Source organism: Trachymyrmex septentrionalis, unplaced genomic scaffold (genome assembly GCF_001594115.1).
Source record: "Trachymyrmex septentrionalis isolate Tsep2-gDNA-1 unplaced genomic scaffold, Tsep1.0 scaffold8, whole genome shotgun sequence".
Taxonomy (NCBI): domain Eukaryota; kingdom Metazoa; phylum Arthropoda; class Insecta; order Hymenoptera; family Formicidae; genus Trachymyrmex; species Trachymyrmex septentrionalis.
Window position 1 is genome coordinate 3,935,216 of NW_017305987.1, and position 16,874 is coordinate 3,952,089.

Consider the following 16,874-nt stretch of genomic DNA (forward strand, 5'->3'; position numbering starts at 1 on the left):
TGCTTTAGCGACAAGATAAGATAATTCGGCATGGGAATGTTTCGAATAAAAAAAATAAATATGCTACGAGGGATGCCGAGATCGGCGCTCGGCCGCTTGACGGGGTGGAATCTCAAAGATGACGAATGCGACGGCAAATGCGAGATGGTCCTCTTGGTGAAAGCGGAAGATTCTTATCGAGTCTTCCTCTTGAAGTCGGAAGAAGACACCGCGCGTAACGTTAACGAGGACGATGGGACGAGCGCGCGATCGATGATAGAATAACCGAGGTGTTGCGAAAGTGATTTGTGCCTAGACGAGTATATGCTTGGGAAAAGGGAATGATTACGTGATGATTACGAGATGATTGCCGCGTCGCGATCTCACGCACTGCGCGAGTGCACTCGGGACTTCGTGCGACATCGAAGGATATATCGAAATCGTGAAATCGGCGCCCGCCCGAAAAGGGGCGTCTCGAGCGACGGCGGAAGGGAGAAAGGTGACGGAATCCTTCGTCCGGATTCATCCCCCGTCGTTGCACGATCCGAACTACTCACATCCATTCGGAGCAAAGGCGAAAACGTGTATCTATAATATATATCTTCACTTTTATATCATTAATTTTCTAGGACTCATGTCGGGACTACGTGTCGTTTTTGTATCACACTGTCCTCTGTACGATTCATCGCACCGTGTTGTGTAATTATTAGAAACATGCGCTGTTACTTTCGCGACGACGACGACGAGGACGACGACGGCGACGATTACGAATGGCGTACGATAATGGTGTACTATTGCGACTGCCATAATATCCGCGACGATTTAAAAAAGATTACGAGCTGCCCTCGAGACACTGTGATATTTTCTTTTCGTCATTTCCGGCGCTCGATCCCGGAATTATCGAGAGCGAATGTGTACGCTGATTGCCGGAGGGACGAAAGTGTTCCCTGAATTCGTTCGTTTCGCGAAAGGGGTGGAAGTCTGGAAAATTAATTTACGAGCGAATGGCCGAGCCTGACGATTCGAACGTTTAAAGAAGAATCGTTAAACCGATAAGAAATTCTGTCGTTCAAGGGTGCTTCGTGAAAGCGGGGAATTAAAAGGGATCAAAAACGAATTTCTGCCGATTCCTCTTAATCTGCCTATTCTGCCGAGAAGTATTCGCTTTGAGGGAAGGCCAGCGATTTTTTTGTTGAAATCACCGCAACTGAAAGACAGGAAAAGGAATAACTTGCCTTCACAAGTCGCGGAATGTAACAGCGCGTTTAACGATCGAAGTATAGCGATCTCTCGTATCGAAGATCTCAAATTGGGCATCGACCAACTGCATTAAATTAATGTCAAAAAGAAAAAAAAAAAAATAAAGAAAATTACATCGGAATTAGCTGTCGATTAGCCGTAATCTCGACGACGTTCGCGATCACGTTGAACTCATACGGTGCCTCTCGATCGTAATATACTCACGAACCAATCAATCATATTTTATCTCACAAAACGCAGGGTACACTACAGCACACTTTCCTGCTTCGGCCTGGTGAACATGTCGATTCCTTGACTACTTGTTAAAAATATTTCTGCAATGCATTCGACAATGAGCCGAGTCCTTCAAAAATCGACGAACGAAGAAATCGGCGTTAACTCTCCGTCCGGCCAAGTTGGACTTCGAAAATACATTTTCATTGTAAATTTTCATAGTTAGAGGCACTAATTAATAGACAATTGTGTCCCGGTGAGTTTGCGTTTACATATACTGTAGCATATCCTCCGTACAGCACTGATTGTTCCAATAAAATTATAACAATGTCTAGTAATATTAGAGTAATATTGCAAACATTACAACAACGTTGCTGCAAGTTCTGTACTGTACAGATAATGTGAACAAAAGATGTCATAGACATAAGACTAAGGTTGCCTTCGCTTAAGCTTACAGTGTTTGCGAGCATCAATTATTCTTGTTTAATATTTAATTAATAACAAGGGCGAACAAAGCGAATGCATCCTTAATAATGATAGTTTTTGAGTTGTGGGGAGCTTTCCAACAAGCGACACTGTGCAACAGTGATCACCCCATCTCTGTCTAACATTGGCGAACACGTTGCAACGTTGCTACAATATTGCTGAAATGTTCCAAAATGTTTCTTGCTTACTGAGCCATTATTGATCCTTGTGCCTATGACATCTTTTGTCCACAAGCTACACTATATATATAGTGATATATAGAAATTAATTTATTTTACTGAAACTCAATTTTCAATATAATCTTCTATATTAGTACGGCGACCCTTAAATTCGTAAAAAATAAGTAAAATACAATTCGACTTTTCTACGATAGTAAAAATACGTTGTTGAAGCTTTCATAAGTACGGAAGAATGTTTTCAGATTTTTATACAGTCCGGAGTGCAATATAAAAATCTGCACTGAAGCTCAAAGACATGCATGAATTAAGGCGCCAAAATTCCACATGGTCGACGAAAGGTTAAGGAAATTCTAAATGCGGAAATATTATTCCTCGAAAAAAATACACGAGCGGGAAATAGCTCCGTCGGAAGTTCACTTCCCTTTTTTTTTTTTTAAGATCCTTCAATTTATTCGTCTTCAAAATTGCTCTAGAATTTTAATTTCAACTCCTGTGCGAATCTGTGCGATATGCAATCGACACCGCGATCGCCGATGCGTTTTATCGCGACAGGAATCGACACCTCGGCCGAATCGGGAAAATCAATAAGAGCAGCCAGTCTGCGCAGAGGCATGCCTTTTCTTATTCCGTCATTGATCTTTCTTCCTCTCCTTCCATCCCCGTTATCGATCATTTTTAATGGAAGAGTGCAGGCGATTCGATATTTCGGAATACTCCGAGGGAGACGACGATCCCTCCCTACGTGCTGTACATACGTGTGCATATACTTGTATACTTCTACCGTACTTGAGAGACGTCGCTGAAGTCACACAGCAAGTGTACGATATAATCCCGTATAACCGGAAATATATAGCGTACTTCGTTTACCCGCTAAAGTAGCATTATCGACGAGTGACAAAACGAGGACAGACATGTATCTCCACTCATTGCCGTTCTAGATCCCAAAAAAGAAAACACCGCGATGGAGATACCGACATCGATCGAGCATCGTGACTCTTTCGGGGAAGCCCCTCTCACTTTCGCGATAGCATGAACCAACGAAATCGACGGCAATCATATCCCCACATGTGGCTTCTATCTTTTGCCGTTTTACGTTGCATCGATAGTATACGTTTAACAAAGTAGTTTTAACAACTGTTGTAAGATTCTCTAATGTGATTCAGTTAGTCCATTTAGAGGAACTAAGGGGAAGACTACTCTCTAAATTCTTGGCAGTGAAATCTACAAAGAGTGAAAAATTGAGTCAGTCTTGAGAATGAGTAGCTCAATTTTCAGTCTTTAAGAATGAGATTCACTGTAAAAATGTTAGAGAATATTAAAAAATTGTATATCAATTGCCAAGCTGCTTTTTTTTTTTTTTTGCTGAACGCAGCCTTTCACGCCGCATATGAGAATTCAGTGCGAACTCAAGTAGAACACAGAAGTTACAATAATATCGTAAAGACGTCATCGGGAGCTTTCCAACAAGCGACACTGTGCGACACAGTGATCATCCCATCTCTGTTTAATATTGGCGAACAAGGATGTAACGATTCATCGTGCCACACCGTGTCATCTATCTCTTTTGTTGTCTCCCATTACGACTTTATTTGTCACTTACAAGTTCATTTTTAAGTAAATGACGTCATGATGATATATCATTATATCATTAGGACTTAATTATGACTTTTATGATTATGTTCTACTTGCCGAAAAACAAAAACTTTTCGTAAATCTGTAGACCTTCGGATATAGAGCAGTGAAAGATGACTTATTCTTGCTTCACAACTACTGATAGTGACAAATGGATCCAATTATTCGAACGCTAATAATGATGATAAATAGATTCCTCGCGTTAGCTCGATATACCCATCGGATTATCCTGCAAAAATCGGAAGAAACGCGCTATCTTTATCTTGCGAGTCACCAATCATCGAAATTGAAGATTGATCTAAAAATTTCTTCAAATCTTTCTTATTTCATTCTATTCGTCTTAATTCCGCTCACATAGTTAAACAAATTCTTCGAACAAATCGGGATTCGAAATAAAGATTTCTCCTTATTTATCGTATCGTTCGCTAAGTTTTAGTTCACGAAAGAAAAGATTATTATATAATCGCAAGTGTAAATAATATGAACGTTAAAAGGAATAAAGAAGCCAAAGAAGCTTGATTTTTTTATTTCGATGATCAGAATTTCAATTCTACGGAAGAAATCTCCGGTGATTCCTTTCAAAGCAGTTTCAACTTGCGGTTTCGAATGTTGCGAACGTAAACGCAATATAATATTTAGGATAGAGATACTAATCGAATGGAAAAAAGCAAGATCTAGACGGAATCTGTGCAAAACGTCATTATATGATATCAAACGAACGAGCAAACCGAAGAAGTTTTTTAATTATAAGCTGTCCAAAACATACAGAATCAGTGAGAAAGGCAATAAAGCTATATTGAACTGGGAAAAAAAAAAGATACGATAAAGTAGATCTCTTTGCATTACGAGTATTATCAGAGAATTCAGAATACTATATTAATTATTGATAAAGCTAGGATAGAGACGTATATATATATATATATACATATATATAGAAACTATTTATAGCTACTAGGCGATAGTAGCACGGTGTAAACACTCAATCTAATTAATATAATTGGAAACTTCACCGAGACACACAGGCGAATATAAACTCTCTCTCTCTCCCTCTCTCACCTCTGCGATGGCTGATAATTATGTCATGGACCGTGAATTTATTATATACCGTCATTATTATCTCCATTTCGAAATCATCGCAAGCTGATACTCAAGCAGAACAAGTGATCGCGACATCAAAATGTCTTCAAAATATTAAAAGTCACTTTTCAATCAGTCACGATTTAACATCATTTTGACATTATTGTGATATGTTATTCTGTTTGAGTATCGAACATGTATCCAGAAGACAATTAATTCGAACCGATCGAATCGAGTCTCGAAGATCCTCGAATTCGACGCGAATCTTTGCGTTATAGCTGCTAAATGACAAAATTTCGAGAGCGCATTTCGGTATTCTTATAGCCGTAAAATTATTCGACCCATTTGTGTTTTGCGACAACCTCTTCTTTCAATCACCACCTCACCGAGAAAAGGCATGCTGCGATATGTGTTCACAAAAGACAGATCACATTGGCACCAAAAACAATATATCATTTACACGCGCGGCAATTTTTACCCTCGAAATGCAGTATGCCGTATATACATAATATATATAAAAATCAATGCGAGATGTGCGAGTTGAGAAAGGCACTTTCCGTCTGCGCGCGTACGTATCACTGCATTACTTTCGTCTCGAGAGAACGTCAGCGGAAAGGCCCTTCTTAGCCCTTCTTACCAGGGAAAAGAATTGAATGAATTCACTTGTCTGTAATTGACCCACGTATAATACTATAAACAAATAATTCGTTTCTAAAAAAATTGTAATAACGTATACATATATACATATATGCATATACTATAAAGACGACTACTTTTTAAACGCGAAGACCTATAATAATGTATTTCGCACTCATCACAACTTTGATAAGAAGATAAGCAATGATCGCATCAGTGGTTTCGAGTCAATGATACATTATTAACTCATTGAGCATTACAACATTAGTCTTCAACAAAACGAAATAAAAGAGAGAAAAAAAGTAAGGTAAAACGAGAAATTTCGAACAGTCCAACAAAATAAGTGATTACAATAACGATTTGTAAAATAAGTTCACTGCCACTCAAACGACTTGCGCCCCTTAGGAGAGCGCCAATATTCCAAGATGTGAATGTGTACAGTTATGTGAAAAGTATATTATAATACAACGTAATTATATTTACATATGATACTAATTAGCATTATGTAAAACTAAATAGCATATAACGACACTAAGAGTGTATACATACGTAGATATAGGTAATAAGGAATAAAAAAAAAAATACACATTGATCGCAGAGCTATTCCAAGGAAAAAAAAAACGTTTACGCGCTCGCTCATTTGTATATTACAATATTAAAAGTTAGCACTAAACATCAATTCTCTCCGCTGAACGATAATCAAGTTTCGATTATACTTTCCTTTCCTCATCTCGCTTCTATAATGGAAAAAAAGGGGGCGTCCTATTTTTACTGTGTAATATTATAAGTTCGTTGGAATTCAAAACGTCACTATTAACAGGTCTAACAAGAAATCTAGTCATTTAATCAGCTTTCTATCGCGAGCGCGATCGGCAGTGCCGCGTTATACGACGTATGTTGTTTCGAATTAATGTACCGTCTGATACTTTACAATTTTTCTCTCATAGAACGATGTTTTGTGCGATTTGCATTTATTAAGTGTTATGTAATTGAATTCTTTTTATAAAAGCCCTTACATTCTCTGTGAAAATGTTTTACTTGCTTCGTCACCATCCCCTAACAAAAAAACATGAAAAAAAAAAAACAGAAGATATTATTATAGTACCGCGAGATTAATTAGCATGCGATGTATTAAAATAGGGAAAAGTATTTTTATTCACAATTCTATCATTTTAATATATATACAATACAATACTCCAACTAATAAATGCATTCACGAAAAATATAAGTATCAAATGTCATTACGCTTTATTACTGTACATTATCGATGAAGTACCTGCGAAGATTGATTACTTATTTAAAATACAAGCTTTGAGAAACTTGTATCTTATGGTTTGCACTCCTGATGATAAGGCTCCAAAGTTCGGAAATCTCTCCAAGTCGGCGGAAGCGCACTGTGCAAGTACAAACCGCAGCGTTTGCACGGTTCGCTGAATAAATTGATTAAACTATGAAACCATGTCTGCAAACAAAACAAACAATGATAACAATCGTATATACCGCGCATTTGGAATCCTTAGCTAATGGATGATAAGATCGTATCTAACTATTATAGATTTAATAGTATACGGATAAAAATAATATTGTATTAATAGCATTAGCCGACAGCAATCTAATTAAAAATAATCTTGTTAATTTTCAATAACAGTATTAATAAAACAAATATGCCATGTTTTTGTTATAAAATGTTATTCGTTTCATTAATACTATTATTGGCCGCTTATTACCTATTGCCTTAAAGCTTAAGAATCAATTCTTCTTTGTTTATTAAACGTTAAACGAGGACAAAAAAAATTAATGCTCACAATTTGTTAGCGCGAATTGGATCTCAGTCAGAAAAAATAAACAAAATTATTTTCGATTAGATTGTTGATTATGCTGATGATGATCATATTATTCCGTATATTTACTTTACAATGTACAAGTATATAATTAACAAATTATTAATTACCATAAATGATCGCACTGCTAATTCGGGTAATGTAGGCGAATAAAAGTGCAACATCGCGGCATGCGCGTTTTCCGTTACTTTACGGAAGACTTTATGCCTAGACTCTGTCCATAGGTCCATCGTTTCACCATAACCCTTTACTACCACCCGTTCGATCATCAACCCCTTAAACGCTATCACTGCTTTTAAGACATGTCCCAGTGTAACATGTAATACTGCGTTCGATGCAAACGGACGAGACACGGATACCGTCATATCGTTGAATAGTCGATCAAACGTTGATATCATAGAGTCAACTTGCCTGTACATTTTAAAACCGATTAAAGTCCACAACGTTATTTTTACCTAAAGACTTTATAATAGAATCTGACCACAAACAATTTTGTCAAAACAAGAGAGAGAATATATACGAGAAAGATATATATACATATATATAACGACCAATCAAAAGTTAATTGTCTCGTGGCTAGATTCCGTTATAGAGTCTCTACTTTTACGGTTATCATTAATTATGTATTGTGAGAATTAATCACAATAGCTTACGCCTGAGGTACATTATGATTGCTGGTTTGATATCTTCCTCTTTTTGTTCTACTTGAGCTTGTGTAAGATCTCTTTAGCGAGTTTTGGCTGAGCAAGGATTGAGCAACGTTACTGTATTCGTGAATCTTGTCTGTCCATTTGTAACTGTTAACAAGTGTGCTATACAACGCCTGTCTTTCTTGTGTAGTCTCCTGACTAAGGTAAGTCGTGCTAGCTAAATTAAACGGACCTGGTGGAGGATTTAAACTACTTATCGCCTGTTCTACGTCCCTGTAATGTTTTAAAACGGCAAAAATTAATTTGTTCCTTACGGTATCCTGTATAAAGCTAAAACCTGATCTCAAACGCTATCAAGTTACCTCAAATTAACATTCACAGTGGTCAACAGTTCCTGTAACTCAAACAAATACTTGGATTCTTTATTCTCTTCTCCGTGCTCTGCCCGTAAGCCATTTCCAAGGGAATCAAACACTTGCCCGACGTTGGAACGGAGTACCTTGATAGCGGTCAATGCTGTTTGCAGCTGCTCCATGCTCAAGCCTTCAGAAATATTATATTCTTATTTATTTTTGCAATATACAATATATTCTTAAACATATAACAAATCTACAGTATAATACTTTCAAGTTTTCTATTCAGATAGCTAAAGAGTCTTGTCAAGAGCATATATTACAAACTGTACATTGTATATTATGCGAATAAACCTTTAGTAACAGCTGAGTACAGAGTCTGCTGTTTTTCTAATATTGAAAATCACATAAAACGAGTAAGTCTTACATTATAATGTCATAGATCTGTTTTTTCATTGTTATATTAAGACTTGCTTCTATCAATGTAAAATTAACTTTATTCTTGGTTCAATTTACTCTTTTTTAATTATAAAAATTAGAAATAAATTAAGTCAAGATTAATTTTACTGATGGAACTAAGTCTTAGAATAAAAAAAAAACGAGTTGAAGTTAATCTTACATTAATGGAACCACACCTATGGTTGACAAGTTATAATGACAGAAACAAAGCTTAAAAAAAAGACAGTGAATGGGAATTTGCTCTAAAATCATAATCCTATTAGTTGAAAAATATTAATAATTGCTAGTTGACAATGTTAATAATATTGTTAACCTTTAGCTATCTTGACAATGACATGATCTAATTATATTTCATGAGTGAAAATCTAAGAATTGTGTGTCAAGAGAATCAAACAATAAAATATTACATCCATAATTTTAGTGGACAGTGACTTTTAATCTTTAATATCTTACTCTGTATCAAATATTAAGAGAATAATTTGTAACCTGTACTGTTTATATGCAATATGACGTTTTATAACCTACAAAGTTTAAATATGTCACGTTTAACATACTTTACTCAGCGAATCAATTATCGGTTGAAAATCACCGAGCGTTTAAATCCTGAGAACAAATACAGCGTTCTAGCTTCGGTTAATTTCCAATTGGCGTGCTTTTTCGATGTAAAATTAAAGTTCAAATCAGTTACACCAGCAAGTATTAAAATCTACTCTATCGCTAGATGGCAGTTTGGTTATCATTCAAGACGGCCGGCTACTTTCCCTCGCTGCCGCATACAGCGCTTGAAGAATCGTCACCTGACTGCGTGTTTTTTTTTCCTTCGTTGTGCATGATTGTGCAATACGAGAGGTTCGCGTGTTACATGAGGGAAATTCAAAACAAAGACAAGTACTTCCACGTGAGAGAGTCGAATAGTTGCCAATAGTTGTATTCTCGTGTGTGTCGTCGAACCGGTGGGGACTGAACGATCGATCAACTGCTGATTCATCTAGTTTTCATCGATTACTCTCACGGTTAACTGGCCCGACGTTTAACTACAACCTCTGCGACAAATGGATGAAATACGGCGCAGATAGATTAATGGATAGGTAAACAAATACGACGTATGAACAGACGACGTTAACCCGGCCATGGATCTACCAGAGACTGACAATGCCGAAGATGACTCTGACGAATTGTTCTCAGGTAATGATCGAATGTCCCTCGAATTACGGCAGTAATGGCATTCTTTCTTCCTTTTCTTTTTTACACGACGAATTTTTAGATGACGAACAAAAGAACGAGATTAGACATAGATCCAACGTCTGCCAGGATACCTCAGTTTTAAGTCTGTCTGAGACACCTTTGTCGTTACTTGATTACAGTCCCAGTACGATGTAAGATACATTTTTATTTTGTTGCCTTAAAGTTTTGTTATGACGGAGATTACTGTTTAACAGTAGTAATGAGAAAGCAAGAATAAATCTGTTGCAAATAAGTAATGTCATCGAATCATATTGTCTATTGATAATATTTTTGTCAAACAAGATGTTTGCAGGAAAAAATTTGTTGCAATAAGTAAAGTCATCGAATAAAGGTCTATCAATAATACTTCTGATTTGATGGTTCCCGATGTGACATTTTTATTTCATTTTAAAGTTTAGTTTATTTTTAAGTTTGGTTACGACCGAGATTAGCATCTAATATAGTAATCATAATGCAAGAACAAATCTATTGTCAACAAGTAAAGTGATTGAATTATGTTGTCTGTCGATAATATTTTTGATAAACAAATTGTTCACGGAAACAAATTTATTGCAATAAATAAAGTCATAGAATAATGTTGTCTATCAATAATACTTTCGATTATATAATCTCAATATGACACATTTTTATTTTGTTACTTTGAAGTTTTATTACGACGGAGATTAGCATACAATATAGTAATGCAAGAACAAATCTATTGTAAATAAGTAGAATTATTGAATTATATTGTCTGTCAATAATATTTCTGATATTAAAATCAAATTATTTTAATATCCATTATTAGTCACTTGTGAAATTTGTTAATGACAGAATATCAACTGATGCCGTAATTCCATCTACACCGTTGAGTCTGTTGCCATTTTTAAATAAAATTAATGAACAGTGGAGTAGTGACTTAGAGACCCCACAAGCTCAGCCTCGTACGATATCAACCATTAACACAACAGTTAGTAATACATTTTTTTAAATAAACTTTGTTACACTTATGTATTATATTTACAGAGATTTACTTTAATACTGAAAGATAGTATTATAATCAACTATTTATTTTGAGTATTAAAAACTATTCATTACTTTTAATACTCAAAATAAGTAATTAATGACGGCATTCAGCAGAAAAAGCTGTTTCACAACTATCATAAAGTTTTATGATCAGTCTTACCCTTAGTCTTCTGCTTCTCCTTAGTTATACATTTAGAGCCTCATTAGATCTAAATGTATAAATCTATCATTTTAAAGAATCTTATAACAGCTACATTTTCTGTTGATCACCACAATTTATTACTTTTTATTATTAAATTGATCAGAATTAAATTTCTGTATGATTATTGTCCAAACGATGGTTGTAAAACGTCCCGTTTATCATTAATATTTCAGACAGAAGAAACACCTAGAGTTGAACAGCGTACACCCGACGTTTCAAATGTTAAAAGCATAGAAAAAATTATTTCTGATTCTCCTGTTATTGCCTCTAGAGCGTCGCGGAGACGTTCGAAACGTCGTATATTTAGATCTATATCTATAGATCCATTAGCTGTAACTGACAATGAAGATATTACTGCAAATGTACAAGTAGAAACACCTGTTATTTCTGACGATGCTAATTCTGTAGCACAAGATGACACTACAAATGCTGCAATATCCACTTCGTCTCTTGAGACTGCTCTTAAAGATGACGAGCCAAAAGTTCTCAGTAAAAGTCAAGACACATGTAATGATGAGGAATCAAAAAATGTTACGAACGATGTACCTGATAGTTTAAACACATCCACGCAAGAGTTCTTTAGCAATGTCTCATTTAGTAAGATAGATGAGTTATGTTTGGACACTTTTAATAATCAAAAAACAATGGGGACTATTGTCACACAATGTAACTACGAACAGAACGTCGACAAAGGAAGGAATATTGAGGAGAATGAAAATATAGGTTTTGTTACTGCTCGTGGTACTTCAATTAATGTATCAAAGCAAGCGTTATTTAAAGCGAAGAGACTGTTCGCAGATATGGATGAATCCGTCTTTGATATGGATGAAATGCAGATACAGAATTATGAACCACCTGCTAAAAGAAATAAATCTAACGAAGAGAAAGATAGCCATTTACCATCCTCTTCATTCGTTAATAACGACATCGTTTCCGTCGACATTGCGAAAGAAGCATTACCCAAACCGAAACCGCTTATAGAACAATTAAAAGATTATGACAATGTGTACAATGCAGATTATAAAAAACCACTTGTAAGTAAAAGTTCTAGTGAAGAAGTCAATGAAGCTCCTATTTTATTAACAACTGCTGGTGGCAATCCTATTAACATATCAAAGAAAGCGTTGTTAAAAGCAAAAGCGTTATTAGCGGATGATTTACCATCCTCTTCATTCGTTAATAATATTTCCGTAAACATTGCGAGAGAAGCATTATCCAAACCGAAACCGTTTATAGAACAATTGAAAAATTATGACAATGTGTACACTGCAGATTGTAAAAAATCACTTGTAAGTAAAAGTTCTAGTGAAAAAGTCAATGAAGCTCCTATTTTATTATCAACTGCCAGCGGCAATCCTATCAACATATCAAAGAAAGCGTTGTTAAAAGCAAAAGCGTTATTAGCGGATGAATCACACAATATTGATGACGATGAATTAATAAAATATTATGAGAGATCTACCGATAAAAAATCTACAACAATAAAAATTAAGACCCTACCATCATTTCCTGCAACCAGTGGTAAATCTATCTCAGGAGAATCACCGGTCAAGGCAAGAACATTGTTCGCGGAACATTTGGATGATACAGTAGAAGTGATCGTTGCAGAGGAAACCAATGCTGATAATAAAGAAACGACAGGATTAGAGATAAAGATGTCAAATATTAAATTTAAATCTCCTAGTAGCGCCGCCGTTGGTATTTCTGAACAGATATCGAAAGCAAAAATATTCGATAAACGATTGGATGATCAAGTGGAACCAGTAATTGCAAACAAAGTTAATAAAATCAACGAAGTAGAAAATATGCAAGAGGTAAAAATTCCAAGTATTGGATTTCAAACCGCTGGTGGAACATACATCAATATTTCAGAACGAGCGTTATCCAAAGCAAAAGCGTTATTTGCAGATGAATTAGATTGTCCTTTAGAAATGGATATTGTTAAAAATAGTGATCGCGATGAAGAAAAGATTAAAAAACGCGACTTGGCAATTCCATATGGTGGATTGCAAACTGCAAGCGGTCAAGAGGTACCGGTTTCGAACAACGTTGCATTAACAGCAGGAGAATTATTCTCCAACGACTGCCTGGATGAAAGTAATCCTGATTTGGGGCGCGCATCGTTGCAAAAGCGCAAACTAAGCGAGACTAATGTAGACGGGAGCACACCGCAGGGCAGGAATTACATGTCCGAAACGAAAAGGGCTCGTTTCGGCAGCGAATTTCAAGCAAGAAAATTATTTTCCGATAATACGAGTACTAGGACGGATAATGACGAAAATCGAGATCCTGATAAAGAAAGGCAAACCTCTTCCGTTGTAGAGTCCATCTCGGGATCGCCTAAAACGGACTCGATAGAATCAACAGAATCGGAAGCGGGCAGTCCTATTATAGGAAGGCAGTCCAGCTTGAGGAAGCGAAAGAGTTTAGGATATCAAAGGGATGAATCTAATGCATCGCGAGCAGATAACAAGATGCTAGATAACGAGAATGCAGCGTTGCAAAAGAACGTTGTGCAAGGAAGCGCGACTTGCGGAAAGATTGAGGACGATAAATTAAATACGGAGGAACCAACGCAAGCTACGCAGGAAAAAGCAAAAGGCAATAGTGCGGGATTGAGCGATTACGGCGGCACTCAAATGATGATAGATTTTATTGATCAATCGACGAAGATTTTACAGGATCGCTTAGCAGCCGCGTTAGAACAGGAGGCGATAATCACTGCGAAAAGGAGACGAGCGCAATCGGAAGGATCGAAGCAATCGATGGGTCACCTGTACCGTTACAAGCAGATTAATTCTAACGCTCGTTTGTCGATGAGGCAGATCGGCGGTGGCGCGCCGCCCATGCCGTGTTCCTATCAGGAGCTTATCGATCGACAGATATCACCGAGAATCCTGGAGATCACCGCTACGATCGCCGCGACGTACAAATTCCGTTGCTCCGACTTTTATGGGGACGACGTGGCGCATAGAAATGTTCGCGGGATAGAGATGGAGGACGATGTACGTTTAATCCTGGATGAGAATGGACACGCGGGAGTCTGGGAGTTCCTCCGTGCGTTTCTTGCCAGTCCGGGCGTAGATCCGAATCTCATTCCCGCACGCTGGGTCGAGAATCATTACCGATGGATCGTGTGGAAATTAGCATCAATGGACCGTATGAAGTTTGGTTCGATCAAGTTACCCAGGTATAATACAGAGTGGATCACTTGATGATTTTTAAAATGAAGTAACATCATGAAATATCGAATATAAGTAAATTACCCATATGAATTAATGTGTCAATATCTTTATAAGGTGATAAAGTATAATTTGCAAACAATTGGAATACTTATCAACCAAAATAATTGTAAACGTTTCGATTCGTGAGTCCTCTTCAGTGCGGAAGTCAAGTACAAACTATAATGAATATTTTTATAACTTAAATATTAATTTCTTGTTATATAACTACAGAAAATAGAATGCCATTTGAGTATGTTTGAGTAATGAATGTATAAAAAATAGTTCATTTAGCTTTCACTGACCTTTTAATGTGATTGATTTTTACTTTTAACTTTTTCTCTCTCTTCGCTGGATCTAACAATAAGTGTATAATTGTAATAAAGAATCACACACACTGAAGCTCACTGAACTGTTTTGTTAACGCAGTCATAACATTCTGTTTCCTATTATCGTATGACAATAAATTAATATTTAAGTTCTATTTCATATTGTTATTTCATTCTGAAAATCGTTCTAGTTACCCACCCTGTATAACGAAATCAGCACGCGAACCATCTCTAAGCTAAACTAAGCCACTTGGAACCGGCATAATATAACGAAACTGGTTTAGTAAAACAGTTTCTAAGCCGGGCAGAGACGTCTAGATTACGAAAGGGATTACACAATTATTTTATACGGTTTTTATACGCTTCAGGGCATTAACACCTTCATACGTTATGGCACAATTAAAGTATCGGTACGATCGAGAGATCGACCGGTCTCAGCGACCGGCAATAAGACGCATTTTGGAAAAGGACGATGTTCCATCTAAGAGAATGACTTTATGCGTATCATCTATAATAGAAGTAATATATATTAATCATATTGAATTTCATTGGCAAATTTTGACATGTGTTTCACGTATTTAAATTTACAGAATAATAACGTAAGTATGGAAATAGGGAAGAGTCCGCGTGTAGGAGTGCCAAAATGGAGAATAGAATTAACCGATGGCTGGTACAGTACAAATGCCTGTATCGATATAGGCATGGTGAAGAACATATCAACTGGTAAAATAAGAGAGGGCACGAAATTGCTGTTGTCCGGCGCGGAATTACTCAACTGCGACCAAGGTTTCTATCCACTCGAGGTAGGCGTCGATTTTTATCGGAATTCGAAGCGAAAACCAACCAGTTAGTTGTTTGATTTCTCATCGTCTAGGCACCGGCTGACGTGTGCTTAAAATTGCACACGAATTCAACCAGGCGCGCACGATGGGACACGAAATTAGGATACGCGCCGCGTTCGGGGCCGATACCCATCAAGTTACGTAACGTGTGTCCGAGCGGCGGTTTAATCGGCAAAATGACGATTGTCGTCGCTAGAGTGTATCCGATGTTATATTACGAGAAAACCGCATCCGGAGATTCGAGTAAGACATGTTTAAATCTAACTCCTAGTCCCAAAGGGAGAGTTAGCGATCTAATTTTTATGTCTTACTTCCCATGACAGTTGTCAGAAACGCTAAAAGCGAAGAGAAAGCGCAAAATAAATACGAGCAGCAATGTTGGTCCAAGATAGAGTCGTTCTACGCTCAAGCGGAGGACTTTCAAGGAAAAGGACTTTCTGGCGAAACTGATGATATGGCGATTCAACTGAGCGAAGATTACGAAAGTTTGTCTACGGAGGTATACGCGATTCGATTAATCTTATTTGTAAATTCCTTTTGAAACCGTCAATGTGTTCGTTATAAATAGGAATCCGTCTCTAAGAAACGACATGATGAATTACTGCAAGATTTACGTCAGAAGGAGGAACGGTTTAAACAGAGGATGCAGTCAAAATTGCGCGAGAGCTTGCCGGGGCCGCGACAGGTTTCTCAGTTGCTCAAAGTTCGCGTGTGTGACGAAAATGCGAATGCCATTCTCTCAGTTTGGTCGCCTGGCGAGGAGATTGTCGATGCTCTTAAAGAAGGCGCGTGTGTTTCGCTCTGCAACATCGTGGCTTCCGGAAAGAGGTAGTATTCTCGTAAAAAGGAGTAACTGTATCGCTGCGCGGATGTAATAGCGCATAATGCTGGATTTTACGAGCGTAATTGTTCAACAGGGGTACCGAATTGCAACTCACCGCGCGTCGGTCTGCAATCTTTAAACCGGGAAGGATGCGCGATGCGTCTTATCCCGCTAGAGTGTGCACATCGCTAGACGAAATAGCAAATTCCGAGTTCGTTCCACCTTATGGAGAGTTTGATACGGTCGGTCTTGTCTGTTCAGTCGGTCCTGCTCCTTATGTAAGTGTTACCATATTTTTTGAATAAGATTCTAAAGTACTCTCGAAATTATAAAAAAAAAAAAAAAATATGAGAACGATGGCTAATTAAAGTTTGAAAGCTAAATTTATGTAAAATTGTTCAAATTACTTGATTGGACGTTTCGATTCCGCTTTGAGTCATCTTCA

At 37.1% G+C, this 16,874-nt stretch overlaps 2 protein-coding genes across 4 annotated transcripts in view; one reads left to right on the top strand and one right to left on the bottom strand.

Annotated features, from left to right (window-relative positions):
* Positions 1-10: 10 nt before the first annotated feature.
* LOC108754542 (mediator of RNA polymerase II transcription subunit 27) lies at positions 11-9,469 on the bottom strand. 2 transcript variants are annotated; one of them, XM_018496939.1, is made up of 5 exons: positions 9,325-9,469; positions 8,316-8,496; positions 7,957-8,226; positions 7,414-7,714; positions 11-6,924 (listed from the first exon to the last, which is right to left on the bottom strand). In XM_018496939.1, exons 2-5 carry the CDS (start codon positions 8,486-8,488, stop codon positions 6,790-6,792), a joined length of 879 nt encoding a protein of 292 aa, XP_018352441.1. In that variant the 5' UTR covers positions 8,489-8,496; positions 9,325-9,469; the 3' UTR covers positions 11-6,789. The 2 variants fall into 2 exon arrangements, with proteins under 2 accessions (XP_018352441.1, XP_018352442.1); XM_018496940.1 differs by having other exon boundaries at positions 9,320-9,469.
* Positions 9,470-9,592: 123 nt separating this feature from the next.
* Positions 9,593-16,874, top strand: part of LOC108754563 (breast cancer type 2 susceptibility protein homolog) — an 8,859-nt gene continuing 1,577 nt past the window's right edge. The window contains exons 1-10 of one of the 2 annotated variants that reach the window (XM_018496979.1): positions 9,593-9,950; positions 10,030-10,141; positions 10,821-10,956; positions 11,388-14,404; positions 15,133-15,283; positions 15,355-15,567; positions 15,639-15,849; positions 15,930-16,105; positions 16,175-16,434; positions 16,524-16,707. In XM_018496979.1, the coding sequence (XP_018352481.1) occupies positions 9,896-9,950; positions 10,030-10,141; positions 10,821-10,956; positions 11,388-14,404; positions 15,133-15,283; positions 15,355-15,567; positions 15,639-15,849; positions 15,930-16,105; positions 16,175-16,434; positions 16,524-16,707 (4,515 nt within the window). In that variant the 5' untranslated portion in view covers positions 9,593-9,895. The remainder of the gene's footprint in view (positions 9,951-10,029; positions 10,142-10,820; positions 10,957-11,387; positions 14,405-15,132; positions 15,284-15,354; positions 15,568-15,638; positions 15,850-15,929; positions 16,106-16,174; positions 16,435-16,523; positions 16,708-16,874) is intronic. The other variant, XM_018496980.1, reaches the window with a different exon arrangement.

Excerpts from the sequence above, each read along its gene's own strand:
- LOC108754542 (XM_018496939.1), bottom strand. The coding sequence starts at position 8,488 with ATGGAGCAGCTGCAAACAGCATTGACCGCTATCAAGGTACTCCGTTCC. Across the intron at positions 8,227-8,315 it reads ACTGTGAATGTTAATTTGAG|GGACGTAGAACAGGCGATAA; the intron begins GTAACTTGATAG and ends AAAACATTACAG. Across the intron at positions 7,715-7,956 it reads AATCATAATGTACCTCAGGC|GCAAGTTGACTCTATGATAT; the intron begins GTAAGCTATTGT and ends TAAAATGTACAG.